This window comes from Pochonia chlamydosporia (assembly GCF_001653235.2).
Source record: "Pochonia chlamydosporia 170 chromosome Unknown PCv3seq00011, whole genome shotgun sequence".
Taxonomy (NCBI): Eukaryota; Fungi; Ascomycota; class Sordariomycetes; order Hypocreales; family Clavicipitaceae; genus Pochonia; species Pochonia chlamydosporia.
In genome coordinates this window covers 379570-399094 of record NW_019154046.1, presented here as the reverse complement: position 1 = coordinate 399094, position 19525 = coordinate 379570, and the positions used below count along the sequence as shown (strand labels likewise).

At 48.0% G+C, this 19525-nt stretch overlaps 5 protein-coding genes across 5 annotated transcripts; 2 read left to right on the top strand and 3 right to left on the bottom strand.

The window, feature by feature from the left end:
- Positions 1-6084: 6084 nt before the first annotated feature.
- Positions 6085-7427, top strand: VFPPC_10502 (hypothetical protein; the record flags this gene model as incomplete). The annotated part of the gene is made up of 5 exons (XM_022428710.1): positions 6085-6344; positions 6401-6423; positions 6481-6845; positions 6902-6942; positions 7022-7427. The coding sequence occupies 5 exons, from the start codon at positions 6085-6087 to the stop codon at positions 7425-7427; spliced, it is 1095 nt and encodes a 364-aa protein (XP_022284018.1).
- Positions 7428-10273: 2846 nt separating this feature from the next.
- Positions 10274-11176, bottom strand: VFPPC_18274 (hypothetical protein; the record flags this gene model as incomplete). Its single annotated transcript, XM_022429916.1, has 3 exons — positions 10274-10456; positions 10542-10734; positions 10776-11176. The coding sequence occupies 3 exons, from the start codon at positions 11174-11176 to the stop codon at positions 10274-10276; spliced, it is 777 nt and encodes a 258-aa protein (XP_022285078.1).
- Positions 11177-12775: 1599 nt separating this feature from the next.
- On the top strand, positions 12776-13468 carry VFPPC_10500 (carbohydrate-binding domain, family 9-like, subgroup; the record flags this gene model as incomplete). The annotated part of the gene is made up of 1 exon (XM_018288863.1): positions 12776-13468. One exon carries the CDS (start codon positions 12776-12778, stop codon positions 13466-13468), a length of 693 nt encoding a protein of 230 aa, XP_018137468.1.
- Positions 13469-13653: 185 nt separating this feature from the next.
- Positions 13654-14985, bottom strand: VFPPC_14773 (BAH domain-containing protein; the record flags this gene model as incomplete). The annotated part of the gene is made up of 4 exons (XM_018292541.1): positions 13654-14091; positions 14147-14277; positions 14331-14624; positions 14712-14985. The coding sequence occupies 4 exons, from the start codon at positions 14983-14985 to the stop codon at positions 13654-13656; spliced, it is 1137 nt and encodes a 378-aa protein (XP_018137467.1).
- A 664-nt stretch (positions 14986-15649) lies between these two features.
- On the bottom strand, positions 15650-16003 carry VFPPC_14772 (hypothetical protein; the record flags this gene model as incomplete). Its single annotated transcript, XM_018292540.1, has 1 exon — positions 15650-16003. The coding sequence occupies one exon, from the start codon at positions 16001-16003 to the stop codon at positions 15650-15652; it is 354 nt and encodes a 117-aa protein (XP_018137466.1).
- Between the last annotated feature and the right edge of the window lie 3522 nt (positions 16004-19525).

Genomic DNA, 19525 nt, shown 5'->3' with positions numbered 1-19525 from the left:
GTTACAGTGATAAGGCAAGAGACAAAGGCGAGAGCGCAAGCCGAGCTACCATCGGGCCTAGCCCGTTACACTATCTATCTTTTATTATCATTTGACACCTGTCTATCCACACTCTATCCGTGCTGTTAAATACCTTGGCTATAAATTCCTCCGGTTGTTGCCTCTGCAACTTGTTCAGATAGCTCCATAGCTGGTAGAGCTCCTCTTCTGATCGTAGCTTGCACTTCCGCACTATGTACGCATCACCCGTACGTAATTATGCGGCTTTGCTGCTATTTATGCAGAGGAAGAGAGACGGCACAATGGGGTCACCGTCGAGACTCCTATCAAGCGACATGTATGGAAGAGCGGTGGCTTCTGGTATTTCCACGCAGTCTCAATACCAAAGGGCATGTATAATCTTTTCAATCGTCTATCACCTCTGTCGTCGGCCGGAAGACACATGCCTCTGTCGGCCAAAAAAAAAAAAAAAAAAACGATTGTCTTTATGATAGGTGGCAGAGAGGGAGCCCATGGACCTGCAAAGCCTTGCCCCGCACTGAATATGAAATATCCAAATGTTGCCACTACAAGTTACTATGTATCAACTACCTCTAACTACAGAGCTGTTTTTGGCGTCTTTGCAGGATTTATATGAGAACACTTCCAGCTTCGCACACAGCAACAAACAGCTCCACTGCTGTTGATTAGTTTACTTAGTAGCCAGCCAAGATAATCAGTGTAGTAGCAACGTGGCCCTAGGTTGGAGAAGACGGTGAAGCCGTGCGACGCCGACTAGAAGGTATTAATATTACGAAGGTCGGTTTGCGAGTTCGACCTGTATGGCACTGAGGACAATGGCGATATAGACTGTCGCGCTGGCCAGCTAGGCCAAATTGTCGCGAAACAGCAAGAAGGAGCCAGAACTTGCTTTCCCGATGCATGCACCGACGGCATACAGCTAGTGCTTTGTGAAACCTCGGGTTAGGTGTTCAACAACAATGCAACACAGGAGAGATTGTAGTGACACGAGTATCGCTTTCATCGCTATGCCTACGGCCATAGGCCCAACCAAATCAACCCTATGAGAATGCTATGTAAGATCGGCAATGTAACAGTCGAGTCTGCGTTGGGAGACGACTGGCAGCCAGGGAAGCTTCTACAAGCGCAAGGGTGGGAATTTCATGCAAATGCAAGGGGTTGTGCAACACAAAGAGGTGCAGGTGTTATAAAGAAGGCAAGAAGTGCAGCGGACACTGTCATAGAGATGATCACGACTGTGGAAGTTTATCCGTCTTAGCTGCATGGACTGAAGCTGCCTTGGTGGAACGGCCGCGCAGGAAACGGGCTAGAACTGATACTATGGGGAACTCGGTCACTTAGAAAAATCAAGAGTGCATTATTTCGTCGCCGACTTGCACAAGTGGATCAACCATTCGCGAGAGGGGCACCTTAGCACACAACATTAGAAAGCGACATGCCAGAGTGCAACCAAATGCGTAACATTGTGACCAAGTAGCAGATGCCTGACCCACATATTTTTTGAACCAGCGAGTCACATCAGCCTACCGACACTGTAAGAGAATAGCGTTGGGCCTACATTGCCCACTGATCCGACGGGCTGGAACTAGGCTGTTCCGGGGTCTAGACTGTTGACTCGGATGCACACACCGGAGTAAGCTCCATGTGGTGATTCACCAACACCACGTGTCAGACACAAATGGGGTGAGCCTGGGGGTTGTACATATGCTGGAAAGTTGCCATGTCCAAGGCAACAGGTATGATATGTATGCTGATGCCATAGAGTGCAACTACTCTCCGTACGATATTAAGTGACACGCACTCGTTTACCCTCCTGATTGGACTACTCACTCGTTAGCTATTTTGCATTTAGGCAATGGCGTTGAACTTGGGCAGGACGACAAGCCTTGGTCTCCCGCGATTATGGCCTCACGATCGGCCGTCAGTAACATACGAAGCACCTATAACGGAGCAACCATTACGGCGCAAGCGGAGAGCGACTCCTGTTGCGTGTGAGTACTGTCGGAGATCGAAGTCAAAGGTAATTTTGCGTATAGCTACTACAATGTTGCCTACAGATTTGATTGCTGACAATGCCAAATCGTATTCAGTGCTCCGGTGAGAGGGGCTGTTGCAGCAACTGCATTCGCCAAGGAGTAGAATGCCGTTATAGGGACGTCCAAGAAGGGGAGTCATACCAACAAGCACTAAAACGATCGAATGACAACTTGCTTCGAAAGCTTAAGACTTATGAGCATATTATCTGTCTTCTAAGAACCTCAGATCGTGAAGTGTCAGAGGAACTCTATCAACAGATTAGGGCTGGGAATGACATTTATGTAATAAAGTACGGCATGGAAGCCGCTAATGCTCTTCTCATGCTAGAAAGTGGCAATCAATAAGAAGTTACCAGTAAGCGTTGAACCTATGTTTACAGACGCTATGTTTGGTTTGCTTATAAGCATATTGGCTTACACCATATGTCTAAGTTGTTCTGGCTGCAGGTGGACGTCATAGCGAGGCTTCGTGGAACCTACGATTTGCGTAGAAGTGTTCGATCTAGAGTGATGTGCCCATGAAACTGCAGGGTCTCGCGTTAACGCGTGCATCCCCTCTTTTGTTCGTCTTTGGTGGAGGCTAGACCCTGTGGTGGACGGATTGGAAATGTTCATGCCACGTCTCCATTCAATCCGCCGAGACAATTCCTCTGGCGTGTTAGAATCCTGAGTCGATACTTTTGCATTACTAGCACAGCATAATCAGCTGGCGGCAGAATATCTGAAGTTTATGAGCTTCTTAGCGAACAAAGATATTCCAAAATCTCTATTGCCTACCGCCAAGAAAATAGAGGCCATCGTGACGCTGATGACGCTTCTCCCGAGGAGGAATCGGGCTATGATACACAGCTAAATGCGAAGCACCTGGCAGCCTGCGGGTTTGCTCAGTCCTTGAAAGGTTTTAGGGTTCCAGCTGATTTCCAGTTTGGGAGAAAAGTCCCTTACCTCTTACTCCACCATTTTTCCGCTCTCTATTTGCGAGACGGTGCTGTGCGGGGTATGCGAAAGCCCCGTCGCTGTCCCTAGGACTGTATCATCATCAAGTCCCCAATATTTGCTGGCTTGTGGTGCTTTTCAGTATATTTTTGTTGCTTTTTTCTATATTCATGTGCCACCGTCTAGTTACATTGCCTATAGAACGATGAGTAGATGTATTGTTGTTATGCTAAGCAGTTAAACTATGGAACTTCGACGATGTTTTATCCAAGTCAGTCAAGGATGTTTATCAATAAAGAGCAGGGCGGCAGGTAGTTGCCGCAACCAATAACAGTTTGGACCAGCTCAGAGATAGAAACTATGGCATCCCTTACCACGGCATGGACCAGGACATCGTCAACGCGGAAATCAAGATTATGAGTGACACACTCGACAAGCACAAAGACCTTGTCGACAAGGGTGGCTACGACGACAAATTCAAGATTTACGAACAACACACAATTCTCAGGATGAAAATGCACTAGAGACTGCTGTGTCAATTCGAATTGGATCGAATCCGGGGAATCGAGAGTTAGCACTGATCTGCTCTACCTTCAGTAGTAACAGTTTGAGTTGTATTGTCAACCGCCTCGGGATGGTCGTGTAGGTGACGAATTGGAAGGTAGGTTCTGAATATAGCTTCCTGGCCGTCTTCAAGCTCCGGGTAGTTCAGTGGTGGCGTAAGATGCTCTGGCTCGCCTGGCCTTTCACATGGATCTTCGTCGTCCCCACCGTCCGGCTCATCCTCGTGCATATCTTCACAATGCAAATAGGGAGAGATTGGAAAACTATCCTGGTACTTTCTGGCTATATACAACAGCATATGTAGCAGCTTGTCGGTTAAATGTCTCGCTTTCCGACACTCTGGTGTTTTCAGCTATGCCTTGGATGGTATCAACGCCCCACTGTTCAATTGTATTTATGAGATGCTTCACGTCAAAACCGAGACAAGAGGCTGCTAAATTTCCAAGCAAAGTCTTCAACGATCCCTACCAGGGGCAGCGCCTCATGTGACATGTCAAAAAAAAGAGCCGTTATGTTATGGGGTCAAGCCAACTGTTGAGTCGTGCCAGCCACAACAGCCCCTTGCTGATTGGCTGGACTGAACATAAGTCTACACATAGAGTTTGAGGCCTGCCGTCTTAATGCTACCGTACGAAGGTTCTCCTGTTGCTTAAACACTTTTCGTCCATGTGGCACTTTTCCCTTGAATCTGATGTGGCTTAGTTTGGCACCGGCACCAACTCCGTTTGTACAATTTGATGGAAATTACTCCGTACACGATCCTAGCTCGCGTCTCGTCGGGACTGATCCCCAACTTCTTTGACAACGAGGCGTCGTTCCCTGGCTCCTGTAAAACATTTTCAACAGACTTATATTCAATGGTTAGGAAAGGAGAAGGCTCAACGCCAATTCTCATGAAGAAGAGATACTTTCACTCTGGTACTTAGACTATTACACACGCCTTCCATTTTATTTCACGATGACTGCAAGTTTGTCATGTTGAAGATTCGCCGCCAGCAACACATTTAGGTGACTGACATGGCAATTTATGGGATGACACACAGACTCACAAAACGGCCAGCCCTGTCGAAATTGATAAATTCTGGAGACTTACCAAGTCCACGGAAGCGGCTCCTTGCATCCCTGCTAAAGGTTCTTTGATCTTTGCATGTACAGTGGGAGGTCCTAAGTATTTTCCAACCCTACGGCGACTAATCCAGGCCAGAGTGGGCAAATACTTATGGCCGCAGACGGTAATTAATTGAAAGTGCGTACTGTTCCGCTGCCGCGAGCTGTACGTATAAGATAAAGAGTAGATGTGACTGAATGTTGCTATGTGTGGCGGCAACCCCAGCTATACTGTGGAGAATCCTAGTAATAATATATCCGTGAAGGTATTAAAAAGCCCCTGAAGAATTGCCATCACGGGTTAGCGCACGATACACTTGAAAGAGGACGTGCCACAAAGCACGACCTGGTACTTAGACTAGGTAGGGAGACGGTGGAATATCTCCCATGAGTTGGACGCCAATAGGCCCTTTACCTTATATCCAATAGAAGGTTTGCCGGGTCGTGATACAGTGTGTGATTTCCTTCCTGCGATGAAGGCTCCCCATAGTTCACATTCGATATGATTGAGGAGCTTCATCATGAAGGAATATACTTTGACAGGTATAGTGCCATCCTCGCATGCGTGGATGGTTATGAGACCATGTAAGTGCCGAAGGCTGAGAAGTGGCGGGTCAAGGGGTCATGCAGTTCGCTGACTCGGTGCCTGCAAGTTTATTTACAGAACGGATGAATTGGGTGTTCGTACCATATCCACTGCTATGTTGCAAATTACACCAGACTAGATCCGTCCCGGATCGACGGTAGATGGCGTCTGCAGGGAAGCCCTTGCCCAGTAGGCGCTGCAGGCTTGTTTATTATCACGGGGCATTGAAGTATATCCTGGACAATATCGAGTACGGTTTCTCAAATACTGCTCCCATGTTAGGTGAGAACCCGACATAACGCTATTATGGCGTTGCTGCGGCGTTGCATTCCCACATGTGCCAAGTTTGGCCCAGTCAAAGTCACCGTCCCTCCGTTTGATCTGTCAATGCGGACATTGGCAGTGTCCAAAGTGCAAGCCACTTTCACTCAGAATGTTGCAAAAGGCTGAGGTATATCCACGAAAATGGCGTCTAAGTCTGGGAGCTTGATCCCGTCTCCATGACTCGAGACCCGACGAAAGAGAGAGGCTCATGTCAAACAGGGCAGTTTTCCCTTGTCGCCTTCCAACTAACCCCTTGGAATGTAAATCGGAGTAGAAGGTAAACAAAATTATATTATTCTGGGAACCCCAGCAAACGAATGTAGCAGCTAAGGGAGCTGTTGCATCTGGCGATAGAATGCATTCTGCGTCACCAGCAACTTACACTCGTCCTTAGCCGCGCAACGCTCCTGGTTTTTTATTATAATTTTTTTTTTTAGCATAGCTTGACTGTCATCTCCCACCCGAAACTTCACACCCTGCGCAAAGAACAAAACCGCTCACTCCTTCACTATGGCAGGTTTCCTTATCCCGGATACCTACCAGGTATCTGCACCATCCGTCGATGATCTTCTAATCGCCAGCATTATTTGGGGTTTCTCGCTGGCCGCTGGCCTATTTAGCTGCGTCAAATGTATCCGACAAACCTCACACTCATGGAAACGATCCAGCAAAGTCAGCCCTTATATCGTGATGATATGGGCTGAATGGACCGTTTCTATGGTTATTGGCATCATATCTTGGTTCTTCCTCAGAGGTATTCTCTTGGCAAGGTACGCTGGCGAGATGGCTTGATAGCTTCGTATTACTGACTATAATTGTGGCACAGCTTTTGGGTATTTTTCTTTCTGTGTAAGGATAATTCTGTTACCTGGTTTCACAGGTTTCTGGCTAATCAATAGTTTCTAGTATGTCTCTGGGTCGTTCAGATTCAATGCATCTGCGGAATTATTATCAACCGAATTGCGCTCTTAATGGTCGATCGCCGACAAGCTGCTAAAATTAGATGGACTGTTGCTGCCATCTTAGGGTTGGTCAACATTAGCGTCTATTGTATTTGGATACCTGCCCGCCTACAGATATCAGACACATACATCCATGTCAATAACATTTGGGATCGGATTGAAAAGGGCATTTTCCTCATAATTGATGCCTCTCTAAACTTTTACTTCATCTATCTGGTTCGAACAAAGTTGATCGCGAATGGTTTACAGAAGTATATGCCACTCTTTAGGTTCAACATGCTCATGGTTGCGGTGTCTATAAGTCTAGACGTGAGTACAGCCAAAACCCCGCAGTATTGAACAATAGCTAATGCACCCACGACTAGATCATTTTAATCGGTAGCATGTCAATAGGAACCGGTGTCATGTACGTCCCGCAAGGATGATATCCATCAAGCCATTCGCTTCTATGGGCCTGCATGATTTGCTAATGTCTGTCGTTGTAGTTACATCCAATTCCACCCTCTTGTCTACATCCTCAAGCTGCATATCGAGATGAACATTGCAGATCTCATCGTCAAAGTCGTCAAAGCTACATCTGACAACAGGTATTATGGAAACGGAACCGAGTTGCGGTCGAAACCAACCAGAGGAGTGTTCGGGAACGGTGGGTCAGTAGCCAGGACAGCCAACGGGCAAACAATCAACCATTTTGGGGGAAACCAGGTTGACATTGAGGTATCATCCGGTGGATACAAAAGTCAGGATACCGGGGGAGGGATCACAAAGATTGTCCATACAAGAGTTACATCCAGGCGACGCGATCAGTCTGACGAGGATAATAGTTCAGAGTCCTCCACCCGGAACCTGAAGGAGCACATCCCAAATAGTTCTTTGGTTGAGCATGTTTGATATATAGTGGCACAAGATAGCTTAGTAGCTGCAATTTGACATTCGACTATGTAACGGTCCAAGCGAGTATATTAACAACTGGCTAGGTGACTATAAACAAGTATCCAAAGCTAAGGGGAAAAGGAAAAGGACAGCAAGAAAGAAAGGCCTCGCAGAGCTCTTGTAGGCTTGTGAGCTTGCTTCTGCTAATCTCGCTTGTTGCTGGGGGTTACCAGTGACAAGGCTAGAGACAAAGGCGAGGGCGCTAGCCGAGCCACCATCGGGCTCAGCCCGTTACAGACTAGTTGGGTTGTGTAGGACCTTATAAAACCCGTCAATGGCCTTGTTTTGGGTTGGATTGGCAAGAGTGGCAGAACGCATCAAGGGTGAGAGTTTGTACAACCCTGGAATTCGTGTTACGGGTTAAATTTGTGTTAGGTTTAGAGTCTTTGGTATGGCTAGGATACACCTAGGGCTGCAGGAACCTTAAACCCAAACAATACCACAGCTGCATATCTTTAGCGGCGCTGATCCGAATGTTGTTAAATACACCACGTATATCCGTAGCTATATCGCCAAGTAAAATAGAGCTGCGCTACGCTCTTTTGTTAACCACAGGACATGACTAACTCTAAACGAGAGTTTCTTAAAGATCATAATTCCTCTTATTGCAAGCATTACACTATCGAGCTCAGCCCGTTACGATCTGCAGAACTGTACAGCATTGCTATACTGTCGCATGGGTCAGATTCTCAGCGCTGCCCCGCTTATGATTCTATCAGCATTTTTTTTTAACTAATCCAATGTACCTGCCAACGGGGGGTACACCAGACATGAGGCCTTCTGGCCGCCGAAGCGGCCTCGACTTCCTGGATTCCACGAGACAATAGATTGTACTGGGCCTTTTCCTCAAAGACTATCAACATGAACTCATTCGTGCCAATACACAAAAGAAACCTTTTGCCAGTTTAGGCAGCTGCTGTTGCTGATATCAACGTCTCAGTTTCCATGAGCTGCGATTCAGGGTAGGCCTGATATGCGACATTTGGCGAAGTGGCCCCTGCTGGTTAACCTAGCAGCAGGTCGGCAGTCACCTGACATCCTCGCAGTCGGACAGAGCTGCTGAGTCAAAACCGGTTCCAACCGATAGGAAATTGGACTGAACTGAACTGAACGATAAATATGCAAGGGATGGCCTCAACATGGACCAGAGACGATTCAACTAACCCGACAACCCCGTGATGTTCCGAGCATGATTCCACGAAGTTGTAGCCGCAAAACACGAATTATCATTCAGCAACTATTACCATGGATGAGCGAAACTTTCGTCGGTCCCTAAAGTCTCTACATTTTTCGTCCATTAATCGAGTGTGGGAGTTTCAGAGCACCAAGTTTCGCGACCGGAGCATTTGGTGGAGAAAGCCATGGCAGTCTCTTGACGACATCAGAAACAGAGTCACTGACCATGTATGTGCAAAAGCCAGACAGTTTCATGCCATAATTTTTTAATCGCCAGAACTAGAAACAAATATTCGAGGATACGGCGCCAAAAACTAATGGCATACCTCCCCTCTGTCTGCTGTGTGGATGATCTTCCAAAAATGCAAAGAAGCTATTGTTAATTCTTTCATGGAACAGTTTGGCGACTGGGAATGGGACACAACAACCATTTGGCCTGACTTGTAGTCTATTTGAGGAGTTCATTGGTGATTATCGACTGGCCAAAGCCTTTGTTCGCGCTGTTGATGTCAATACTGGGTGCTTGGGACAGTTTGTAGACTATGCGAAAGATGGACGGCCTGCTACTATCCGTAAGTCACTTGTCTTACACGCAATGCTAGTGACCCGGATGCAACTGACAAACACTAGCTGCCGTTATTGCTACACCATATACCCCTCTTCAGGAGTGTTACCTGGCGTTAAGGCTGAACGCCCAAACCGGGGTTGCCGCTGGCATCTTATTCTGCAAGCATGAAACTGATATTCGAAGAATACTGAGAAGACTAGAGGAGTATTACTCAGAATTGGAGGCTTCACCACTCGGAATTCTCACTTTGCTGATTGATGAATTGGGACTTAAAGCAGAAGAGAGGCGTCAGACGCTCGATAGGGAGGTTGTAAGAATCGAACGGTCTACGGGAACGACTTCAAAAGCCCTGGCTCTGACGGCGAGTGCTGTAAGTGGGACAGAGTACGAAACGCTGGCTCAAGATATACATGCTTGCAATACAGATCTCATATTTCTAGGCGACTTCATGAACTACGAGCATGAGTTTGGCGAGTTTTGTCTCAAACTATCTAGACTACTCGTGGACTTGCGGGAAAAGGCCAGTATACAACAGCCTTTGTATGCCCTGCAAACAACAGATAACTTCAACCAAGACCTAGAGTTTTTGATAAACCTGACGCGCTTCCGTCAAAACCAAACAAAAGCGTTAAAACTGAGGTTGGCCCAGTAGTTCCCGAAGTGCTGCAATTCTCAGTACGTGCTTGGGGCTGTTTGAACAGAAAGTGGGATTTAAATGTGATGTAGATTGTACAACCCAAAAATACTACTGCGTTTCTTTCCTTACAACAAGATATGCAATACAGTTGTTCACTTTGGCCATGTCTCTTTACACACAGCGCTTTCTTTTTATGGTGAAGGGGGGTGGCAGTGTGACAGGCCGCAGAGGTCGTATCATGGAGTTCCCCGTGTGATTTTTTTCGCGACTTGTCGGTCTCTGACTTACATGACTCGTATATTAAACTTTATAACTATGCTTCCATGATTATCTTATAGTATGTATATCACCAGGATAGCTATGGATACCATTAACTAAGAGCCACCTAGAGGGAAGAAAATGGCCCGTTTTATCAAGCTGCCTCTATTTGATGTCTCGGAACACTCTCTGGGTGATAGCTGCAGCCACTGCGTCAGGAAGAGGGGACAGGCAGCTCCCGGTTGAGACTGTCCATTGTGGTAGCCTTGGAGCCTTGGGGACCAATTCCGTTGACACACTCCCGCCCGAATAAAGGATGATCCACGGCATCCCGGCCGGAGCTCCTGCCTAGAAAGCATCCGAGCGCATTGCACTGTGCAGCATCATTGAGACATGGAGGAAGGTGCAAATTTCATCCCCTACACGGCGGCGCCAACCAAATGCCAGGGCAGAGCATGGCGAAACACCTTCGCATTTGGCATTGAAGAAAGACCTGCACGGGCTGATATGGCAGTTCAACGATTGCCTTTGGGTCGATATGCTGTTCTCGCAATGCTTGTATTACGGCCCACATCGAAATAGAAACTGCTCTACTGTTTCGGCTGCTTGGCCACATTCGCATAAGTCTGATTCCACCACGCCAAGTCCTTAAAGGAAGCCATTGAGCCTCGTCATGCCGGTACGTAGTTGCACCAGAGTATCCGATTGTCTTCTTTCCAGCTGGTCGTACAATTCTCGTGTGTGTTTACCCGGAAGGGCATCATCAATTCGTTTCGAGGACTTCCCAACTCCCTCCGGGAGCTCTCTTAGTTGCTGTTGGTCCAGTTTGGTCAGTTGTAGCTGTGTCGATCTCGCTTGGTATGATTGTTTATCCAGTGCCTCCCCGCACATTGCCGCTTTCTTCGCTGCCGCCTTGGCGAGCAATCCAAGTACAAAATCTTGATCCCCCGCCGGCACCCACATTAGGGAAACAGAGCACCTTCTTCGTATATCCGACGTATGGTGCACTGGCCCGATAGTTGGCCGTGGTCGGCGGATGACTTGTAGTGCCGATCGGTTGCTTGTCATTAAAATCAGATCCCGACGATGGAGTCCTGAAGGCATGCATTTATGCGCCATCGCAATAGCTGCCAGTTCCGCTGTGTACGGGTTCTGCTCATCCCGTGTTCCAATGGTGACGGAGTAGCTAGCCAGCACCTCGCCAGCGCTATTAATCGTTGTGTCACGCACAACGCCTCCCATTCCCAATGTGTTCTCTTTTTGCGAGGAGGCCGTGAAGATGATGATTCCTTCTACATCGTTTGGCGTCTTGTCCGTTTGACATAGTCATAATGCTCGCCCACTGCAGGTATGCGATCGCTCCATGGTGGTACTGCATACTCGTGGATTGTTTCCAAGCGTTCGGTGTTAGTCTTTGCCATCATTATGCCGATTTTCGCATGGGCGAGACGAAACGCCGCTTAGCTTTGTATTTCGACCTTGTTAGTGGATGTGTCTGCGGAAGTGTGCAAGCGTTAACCCAGAGCCTTGTTGCTACTTGAGTGTGTCGCTCCTGCACTGCCTGAATACTGGCCTCTGCTTCGGCCACTGCGGTGGCCATTCTACTGAAAGCTCCTGTAATCGCTAGTGCACCCACCATCTGCACTCTTTTTAGCCATGCCAGTTCCTGCGCACCGCAGGAGTGCATCCACACATTCAGCACAAAGAGTTGTCTAGCCGTTCGAGGCGAACTAATTATTAACAACACCCCCGTAGACCCCATCGTTACAGTATGATGCGTTAATAATGACTGTACTATCCCTCAAACATTAACAACACCCAGTTCCGATATACGAAACGGACCCATAGCAAACTGCGCAGGCGTAAATCATGAAGTCACACGCGAGCTGCGAGCAAATAGGAATATTGCAGATCTCACGGCAACATCTACTTCCTATTTTCTAGCTTTGTTGACCCGAAACCTCGATGCAGTGCTGAAAGTATCATATTGGAGCCTTATTAAACTCTGCGGAGTCCCGTGGTAGCTAACCGGCTATGCACTGTATTCTTCGTGGGGTATTTTTGCATGGAGCACAGCCTTCAAAAGCCGATGCAACTCGGCAAACGGCATTATCCTTTCTATTTTCTTTCACTGCCGGCATCCCTCTGGCTTCGCCGGTTTAAACTCTGCCTGGTGAGTAAGTCCAATTGCCTCGAGACACATCATCCTACTGCTGCAGTGATGGCATAAGAAGGCAACGCCGGTAAACCACGAAATGCACCAACAGATGGTGCAATCTAGACCTTGTCCCATATACTTGGCCATGGATAAATATATGTCGGAAAGAGAAGTTGCCCAACACAATTCCGTCGAGCACCTAACTACATAGCGACTTCGATCTCTTCGTCTTCCAGTGTGGCGTCTGCCAAGTCTTGAAACGGCGAAACATCATGCTAACCACGAGCTTATTGGAATGACGAGACGGCCCGACGCTGATACGTCCCGATGTACTACTTACCACTCTTATAACTTATATGAACTCAGACCGTAGGTCCCCAAAAGAAGGATCTCAGCACGAGTCTTAGCAAAAAGGCCGGTAACATATGCATCGATTCCATCTCAGTCTTCTACTCGCTTTTACTCCTTTCCTCATATTCAAAAGCCAAGGTGCAGTCACCACTGCAAAAATGATTCGTCTTCTGATGTTCGCAACCCTATCCTTGGTTGCGTTGGCCACCCCAGCAGACTGCGACCCCAAAGTTCCCTCCCTTAATGTACCATCATGCTCTCGAGGCGTTGGCATAATCAAATACTATAAATCTGTCCCGGATCTGAAGCCCTTCCCTCTAACCCAGGTTGACCTTTGCTACACCGACACTCATCTAGACATTAGGTTCACCGCCCGCGATGAGATTCACTTTTACTTCAACTCATCCCAGGGCACCAATGCCGACATCTGGGAGTACGAGGTTATGGAGGCCTTTATCTACAAGGGCACGGATAACCCGAAGAAGTATCTCGAATTTGAGGTGAACCCCAAAAACATCACCTACCAGGCCTTTGTGTACAATCCTTCTAAGGTGCGCGCCGACGGTGCTCCCTTTGACCACTTCTTCGTATCGGACCCTGTTACCGATGGGTTCAGTGCTGTGACCACGCTCGTTAAGCCGAAGCAGTTGTGGGTCAGCGATGTCAAGATACCCTTGGGCTTGTTTAACGTCGACAAGGGCAGGGCGAAGGGCACGGAATGGAGGATGAACTTCTTCCGAACTGTGGTCAGTTCTCAGACGTATCCTAACCAAGCCCTTGGTGCGTGGAGTGTCCCGAACAAGGCAGAATTCCACATCACAAGTTACTTTGGAAAGGTGAAATTTGTGTAAGGGGTCATCGGCGCGCGATGTAATTCAACAAAATATACGCATTAATTAAGTCTCTTGGCCCCTTATAAAATGGCACATGGTTTGTTTTCAATTTCCCTCATCATACCCTCCTGCTGTCGTTCTAATACGAGTTAATTGATGGCGTTGTGCCTGCAATATCTCATTATGGCTCATCGAGCAGTAGCTTAGTCAAGAGTTGTGCCACAAGTAAGGCAGTCTACGCGTTCCCTCCAAGTGCCACTATTTTCAGCACGGTTTTGCCTATGATCAGTGATTTCCCAATGCATTGGCCCGTCTTTCGTAATGAGTGCTGCCGTGAATAAACCGTCACATAATTCGTTACTGCTAATTTTGCTCATTTTTGACGAGAACAGGTTTGACGAATCTTTCCCACCATCAACTATAGAGCTTGGAGGCGTTATCTGAGATGCCGTCAGTGTTTTATCGGAGACATTCTCTGGACTGTTTTGTTTCCCGCCCCCTAAGCGGTCGTATACTCTCTTTAATACAGCATCCCGCAAGCATTTCTCATGTAACCACTGCCCGCAGTCTTGACTTGTGCAGCCAACTAAAAGTTCATCTGGATGTGCTGGGGTGCGACAATTGCAGATCAACTCTGCTGACTAAGTGAAGCGTGAGACTTCTATAGTTAGGACAGGCCAAGTGAGGTGGACATACAGAGAGCTCCAGTGTCGCAATATTGAATGCTTGCCGCCAATATAAAGTATCATGAGTTTCATCGTCGTTTGATTCAATCCACTGATGCACTATGGCTTCTGCGGCAACGCTGACGACGTTGATAATATCCACTGAAAATAGTTAGCTTCCATAGTCACAAGGAGACACTTTTGCATATTCATACTGTGATTCGAAGCTATTACCTCGTTCTGCCCATGATATGGCTGCCGACCTTCAATCGTCTCCTCGCCATGCCGACTGTTAGGGGGCAACTCGTCCGGGGAATACATCCAGTAGACCCGGGCATACACGTGGTTTTCGTCCGCCGCCCTGATCTCTAGAACTTTAGCGACCCAATGCTGTGTCAACTGTGGCAATGATCCTCTGTCCTTGTCTCTACATGCTGCCTTCTGGGCCTTGATCGAGTTATCGTTGCCAACGTATACAAAATCGTCCGTTCGGTATGTATGCCCGTTAACTGTAGGAATAGACACCATTCCCACGAGTTAGCTTTGTGTGGATTTCCCTCATACGTTATTGCACAATGGGAACTACTGCAGCTTACGAATAAAGGTGTGATATCGCGTCATATCCTGCCAGCGTTTCCACGGCTCTATTGTGTACGACATGTCCATGCTTTGATTCGATATGAATTTTCCTTGCGGCTTGAAGGGTGAGAGCTGGGTGAATTGCCTGTCAACCTTGTCACCATGATGTTGTTTCCTCTTCTCGGATGTTCGTTCGGAGCTCTGGTCGGTGAGCGTAATCACGGTGAATGGGCAGCCAACGCGACCCTCCTCGATGGAACATCGACGCCGTTTCCTCGATTTACGTCCCATTTTAATATATTTCTCGTGCTATTCGCCGGGCGTTTTGGCTACAGGTCCGGGGTCTGCGTCATGTCTCACTAAAGTAGAGTTTCGTGCCGCGCTGCGTTTTATCGTTGACGGGTACTAGACTATTTGCGCGGCGGATGTTAGGGTTATCATTTGGGACAAGAGCTGGACACGCAAAACGCGTTCGGAGAAGAGGCATTGAGTGGAGCCGTTTGTTGCTGTGGCGAAGGTTCGAACTGTTGTCCACAAAGCCTGTAGCGGCAACTTTTGGACAAGTTCTTGTTCGGTGCGGGGCAGAGCTTTGCAGGCCCATGTAAGTACTTTTCGAAACGTCCTTGATACTCCTCATCCACGTGAAAAGCCATTTAGTGCTTAAAATGACCGGCCAAATCCGGCTGCGTCCGGCTGTTTCCCGCCGATTTAAGTACAGCTGTGTACCGACAAAGTAGATCCTGGTCAGCTTCTGTTGATGACTGATAATACTTGGAAATACCTTGCAGAGAAGAGGTGTCCCTCGGGCTTCACAACCAGCCTGACAGCGCTATCAGCTCCAGCTCGTGGCACATTCTGCTTCATGTATGGTGGGAAAGGGAGGCAGACTTCATTACGCAACCATGATTGCAAGATAGCATGCGGCAAAGTATGGAACTATAATGCAAGTGAGCACTCAGGCCGTGCGCTGATACTTAAAGGACTCGTTCCCCTGGGCAAAAGGGAAATGGAGCTCTTCGAAGGTCCTACGATCTGGAGCGGCCCGACCATTTTGCACGCGGAAGGTAATGGAGCCAATCGCGGTCGGGTTCACAGCGTCGGGCAGAACCCGTGGCAGAGTACCGCAGATGTGGAACTGAGCGTTTGCCAACTCATAATAATTTGGCAAACCTCCTTTGATGTTATCGGGAATGAAGGCGGTGTAAGCTGCTTCGAGCATACTCCGATAGCAAACCCACCAAAGAGAATGGAAATCTTGGAAGAGACCTGTGAGGATATTTGCGGTCTTCTCAGGCTCGACGGTAGTCATGGAATGGATGAAAACGAAACAGGGATGGGATACAGGGCGTTCTGCATGTTCTGGCCGATGGCAGTTCTGTTCTCTTTATCGGCTTGGAACGAAAACAGAGCATGGGTCCAGAGAAGCTACGACTCATGGGCAAAGCAACAGGGTTCGGCTTGGCAACATGGCCAGCCAGGGCAGTGGATGTGTCAAACCGTAGGGTGGAAATAGTAACCTTGTCGCCAAATCCCTCTGTCGACAGGGATGATTTGCGGAGCCGTACTAGGGTCGATGCTACACACAGGTGTAAACATAGTAAGACCGGGATTCTCCGTATCCTGGTCTTGGGCAAGTTCTGGCTCTTCCGTTCGTTTTACACGACCAGCCATCACTTCCGTGGCAAACAGGTCGCTGTTGTCAAATGTCTAGACGTCGTCACTCTGTCGGCAATCCTCAAGTGGAGCGGCACTATGTTGCGCCGTCACTGTCTGTCTACTGTCTAATTTTTTGTCACGCCTTACTCCACACAGGGAGCATAGTGCTTAATGTATTTCTCAACCATAATTTCCCTGTTAAGCCAGGATGCATGGTCGCAGGGAGGAGTTGCTAGTTCGATATGGTTTATTGGCTAGTTTTGACTGCTGCCATAAACAACAGCTTCAGCACATCTGTCAACATGTCCAGGTGGCTTCAAACAAGCAACCACATACTACCCTATACTTCCATCTCGTTTGTGTTACAACCCAATCCCACAACTCTCCCCTGTAAAAACTCCTGCTACCCCACAGCTGTTAGCAGCTCGCTAGTGGAAGCTAGGCTTTGCAGGCCACCCGACCATGTATCCGGCGCTGTGGTCCCATCTAGGCCTTAACAGCAACAGACAAAGACCTTAGGAGAGTTCATTTTCGCCTGCATACTGGTCCCCAACAACAAACACCTCGACCTTCACTGCCTTCGGAACCAAGGCAGGCGTAAGGTATTGGAAGGGTCTGCCCTTCTAAACAACGGTGGCTAGCTGCGGAGGTTTTTTCGCCCTGAAGGCAAGCTACGTGCGAGTAGCCGCTGATTCCTTCGAGGGTTTTTCCCTACCGCCGTTCCTGCGCTATTTCTAGTGCTTGGTTACTGGAGCGTAGACTGCGGCAGCAGCTTTAGCGAGAAACGAGGGAATTCTAGCTGGTGAAAACCAAGGGTCGACTCACTGCCTCTATATCCCGCGGTATAAGTTGCAGAGTTGGTGCAATCGTCAGCCATGCGATTTGTCAGACCAAGGGCTCAGAGAGATATCAGGCTTAACGTATGGGCTATTTAGGGCATCAATGTCGACGCCTGCGTTCCTGTTGTGATGATGTAGCACCAAAGTGTCGATAAAAGCTGCTGAGAAGTTTTGTTCGGCTCTGGTTTCTAATGACGACCTCTGACATGTAAAGGCCTATCTCCATGGAATTAACTTCCCCTCCGCTGGTCAGACGAGAACAGTTCTTTGCTCGCCACACTAAGGCACATTGATTATGCCGGGCTCTCTCATGTAGTCGATCCACCGCATTTCCAGCGCTTCGGCCTGTTGCTTGCAGTGTGCCAAGGCATGGAGACTGGTGCTAGGATGGCCAGCCCACGATACGATCATTGCAGCATGTGTGCGCCGATGCTGCATTTAAGTCTTGATGGGCCTGTCCCGCTGACTCTGCCGTCCTAGTGGTACATCAATACCAAATAATGCATTATGGACAACACATTCGGACGATCTTGTCATCGTAGCTGGGTGTCAAAGGCACCCGCAACAGATTGGGCAGGCACGTCGAACAGCATCTACTTTATTTGTACTTAGCTGTACTTAGGCATGTAGAATCAGCTTGAGGTGGCGGGGAATTAACCTGTTTCTTTGAGCACTAAATGGATGTCCGTGTGAATAAGAGGTACCAACGAAGTTCCGAAAAGTATTTCATGGGCCCCACAACAGCTCGCTTTGACCCTGCACCTCAAATTCACGCTGCAAACTTGCTACTGGAGGTTCAGGGCGTTACGTGGAGCCAGTTCCGGCCTTATTGCGAGCGACGAAAGCTGCTCTGTCTTCTTTAGTCATTCACTGGATATTACAACGGTAGTATATGGCGGACGTTTACAACTCTTCCTTGTTGACAGAGGTGTATTTTGCAGCGTTGCTTCTAGCTTCGCTGGAAGCCATTAACGACCCTATTCTTCACTAGTCACAGACCAGGCCAGTCTACTCATGCCACCCTGTTCCCCAGCCGGCCCAGGAACTTGCCCAGGGTTGCCCAGGTTGCGGGGTCTGTTCCTGCCTCACCTGGGGAGCAAACCCAACTCCATCTGCGTCAGTTAATTTACCTTATCACCAAAAAAGCCATTTGTGGCGGCAAATTTTCCGTGGGCTTGCAACCTAAACTCATGCCTGCAGATAACTATAGGTTCGTTTATGTAGGCAATATTCGCGGTTTGTCGCATCCCAGTTACACTCTGAGGAAATATCGTTGGTGCTGGCGTCAATGATGTCACCGTCCTCTACGATGGATAGAGCAAAATAAAATGCCAAGTTAGAGACAACATTGACACGACGAAATTAAGAATGATTTGAAGCATTGTGTAGGATAGCTGCATTCTCTCGACATCACGTTTTCCGCAGAACCCGGTCCACCCATGGCCATTACTTCTTTTGGAATACCTGTTAGTGTATGAGGCGTACGCGGTTATTAGAATATCTATGAAAACTTAAACGATCTTCTTTGAATATACTCTATGGTGATGAATTCATATTCGCACGACCAAAGTGATCGTAGTCTAGCATCTGGCTGTGTGGCCAGCCCAAGACAAACCTCCATGATTCTGCTGGCGATAGTTTGTCGCAGGTATCATACGAGTTCAGTACGCTTTCAGAGAGCCGGATTGATGAAAATAACGCACTGGAAGTCTTTTCTACATGAACCATAGGTACTGTAATATTAAGAACTCGGGGTAATAGGGAAGACTGCGTACAGCCTCATGATTCCATGAGTTTCCATCATAACGATCAGAAGACTCACATGAGTCCAATTCAGCATTACGTCCTCAGATTAATCTAGGCAACCATCAGACAGACCGAGGATCGTCATAAATCTTATGTAATTTCTTGAAATCAAAGTAAACAATTGGTTGATTGCTGGTTCTTTATCTCACATGAAGCGGGCCTAAAAGGGCGTGTGCATGAAGGCCGCGTAGAGTCCACGTAATCTTTCGATTCTCAGAAACGTGTAGGAACTCAGGGAAAGTCCGGAGGTTGCTCAGGTTTGCTCAGGTTTGCTCAGGGGCTGCTCAGGAGGGCTCCCTGAGGTTCAGGAACTGCTCAGGTTAAAGCAGCCACAGCTCAGGAACCCTTTCAAGCTAGGAAACTGGGTCCGTCGTGATTCCGGTTTTATACTGGGCTGAAACTCACAATCCCACGCCAGCACTGAACGGTCCCGACTCGCCAGCTTCCGATGCTTCCAACGACGATTCTCATCATTGCACCAGTATAGCAAAACTTCAAGGAATGGCCATTACATAGCGTCCTGCTAAAGG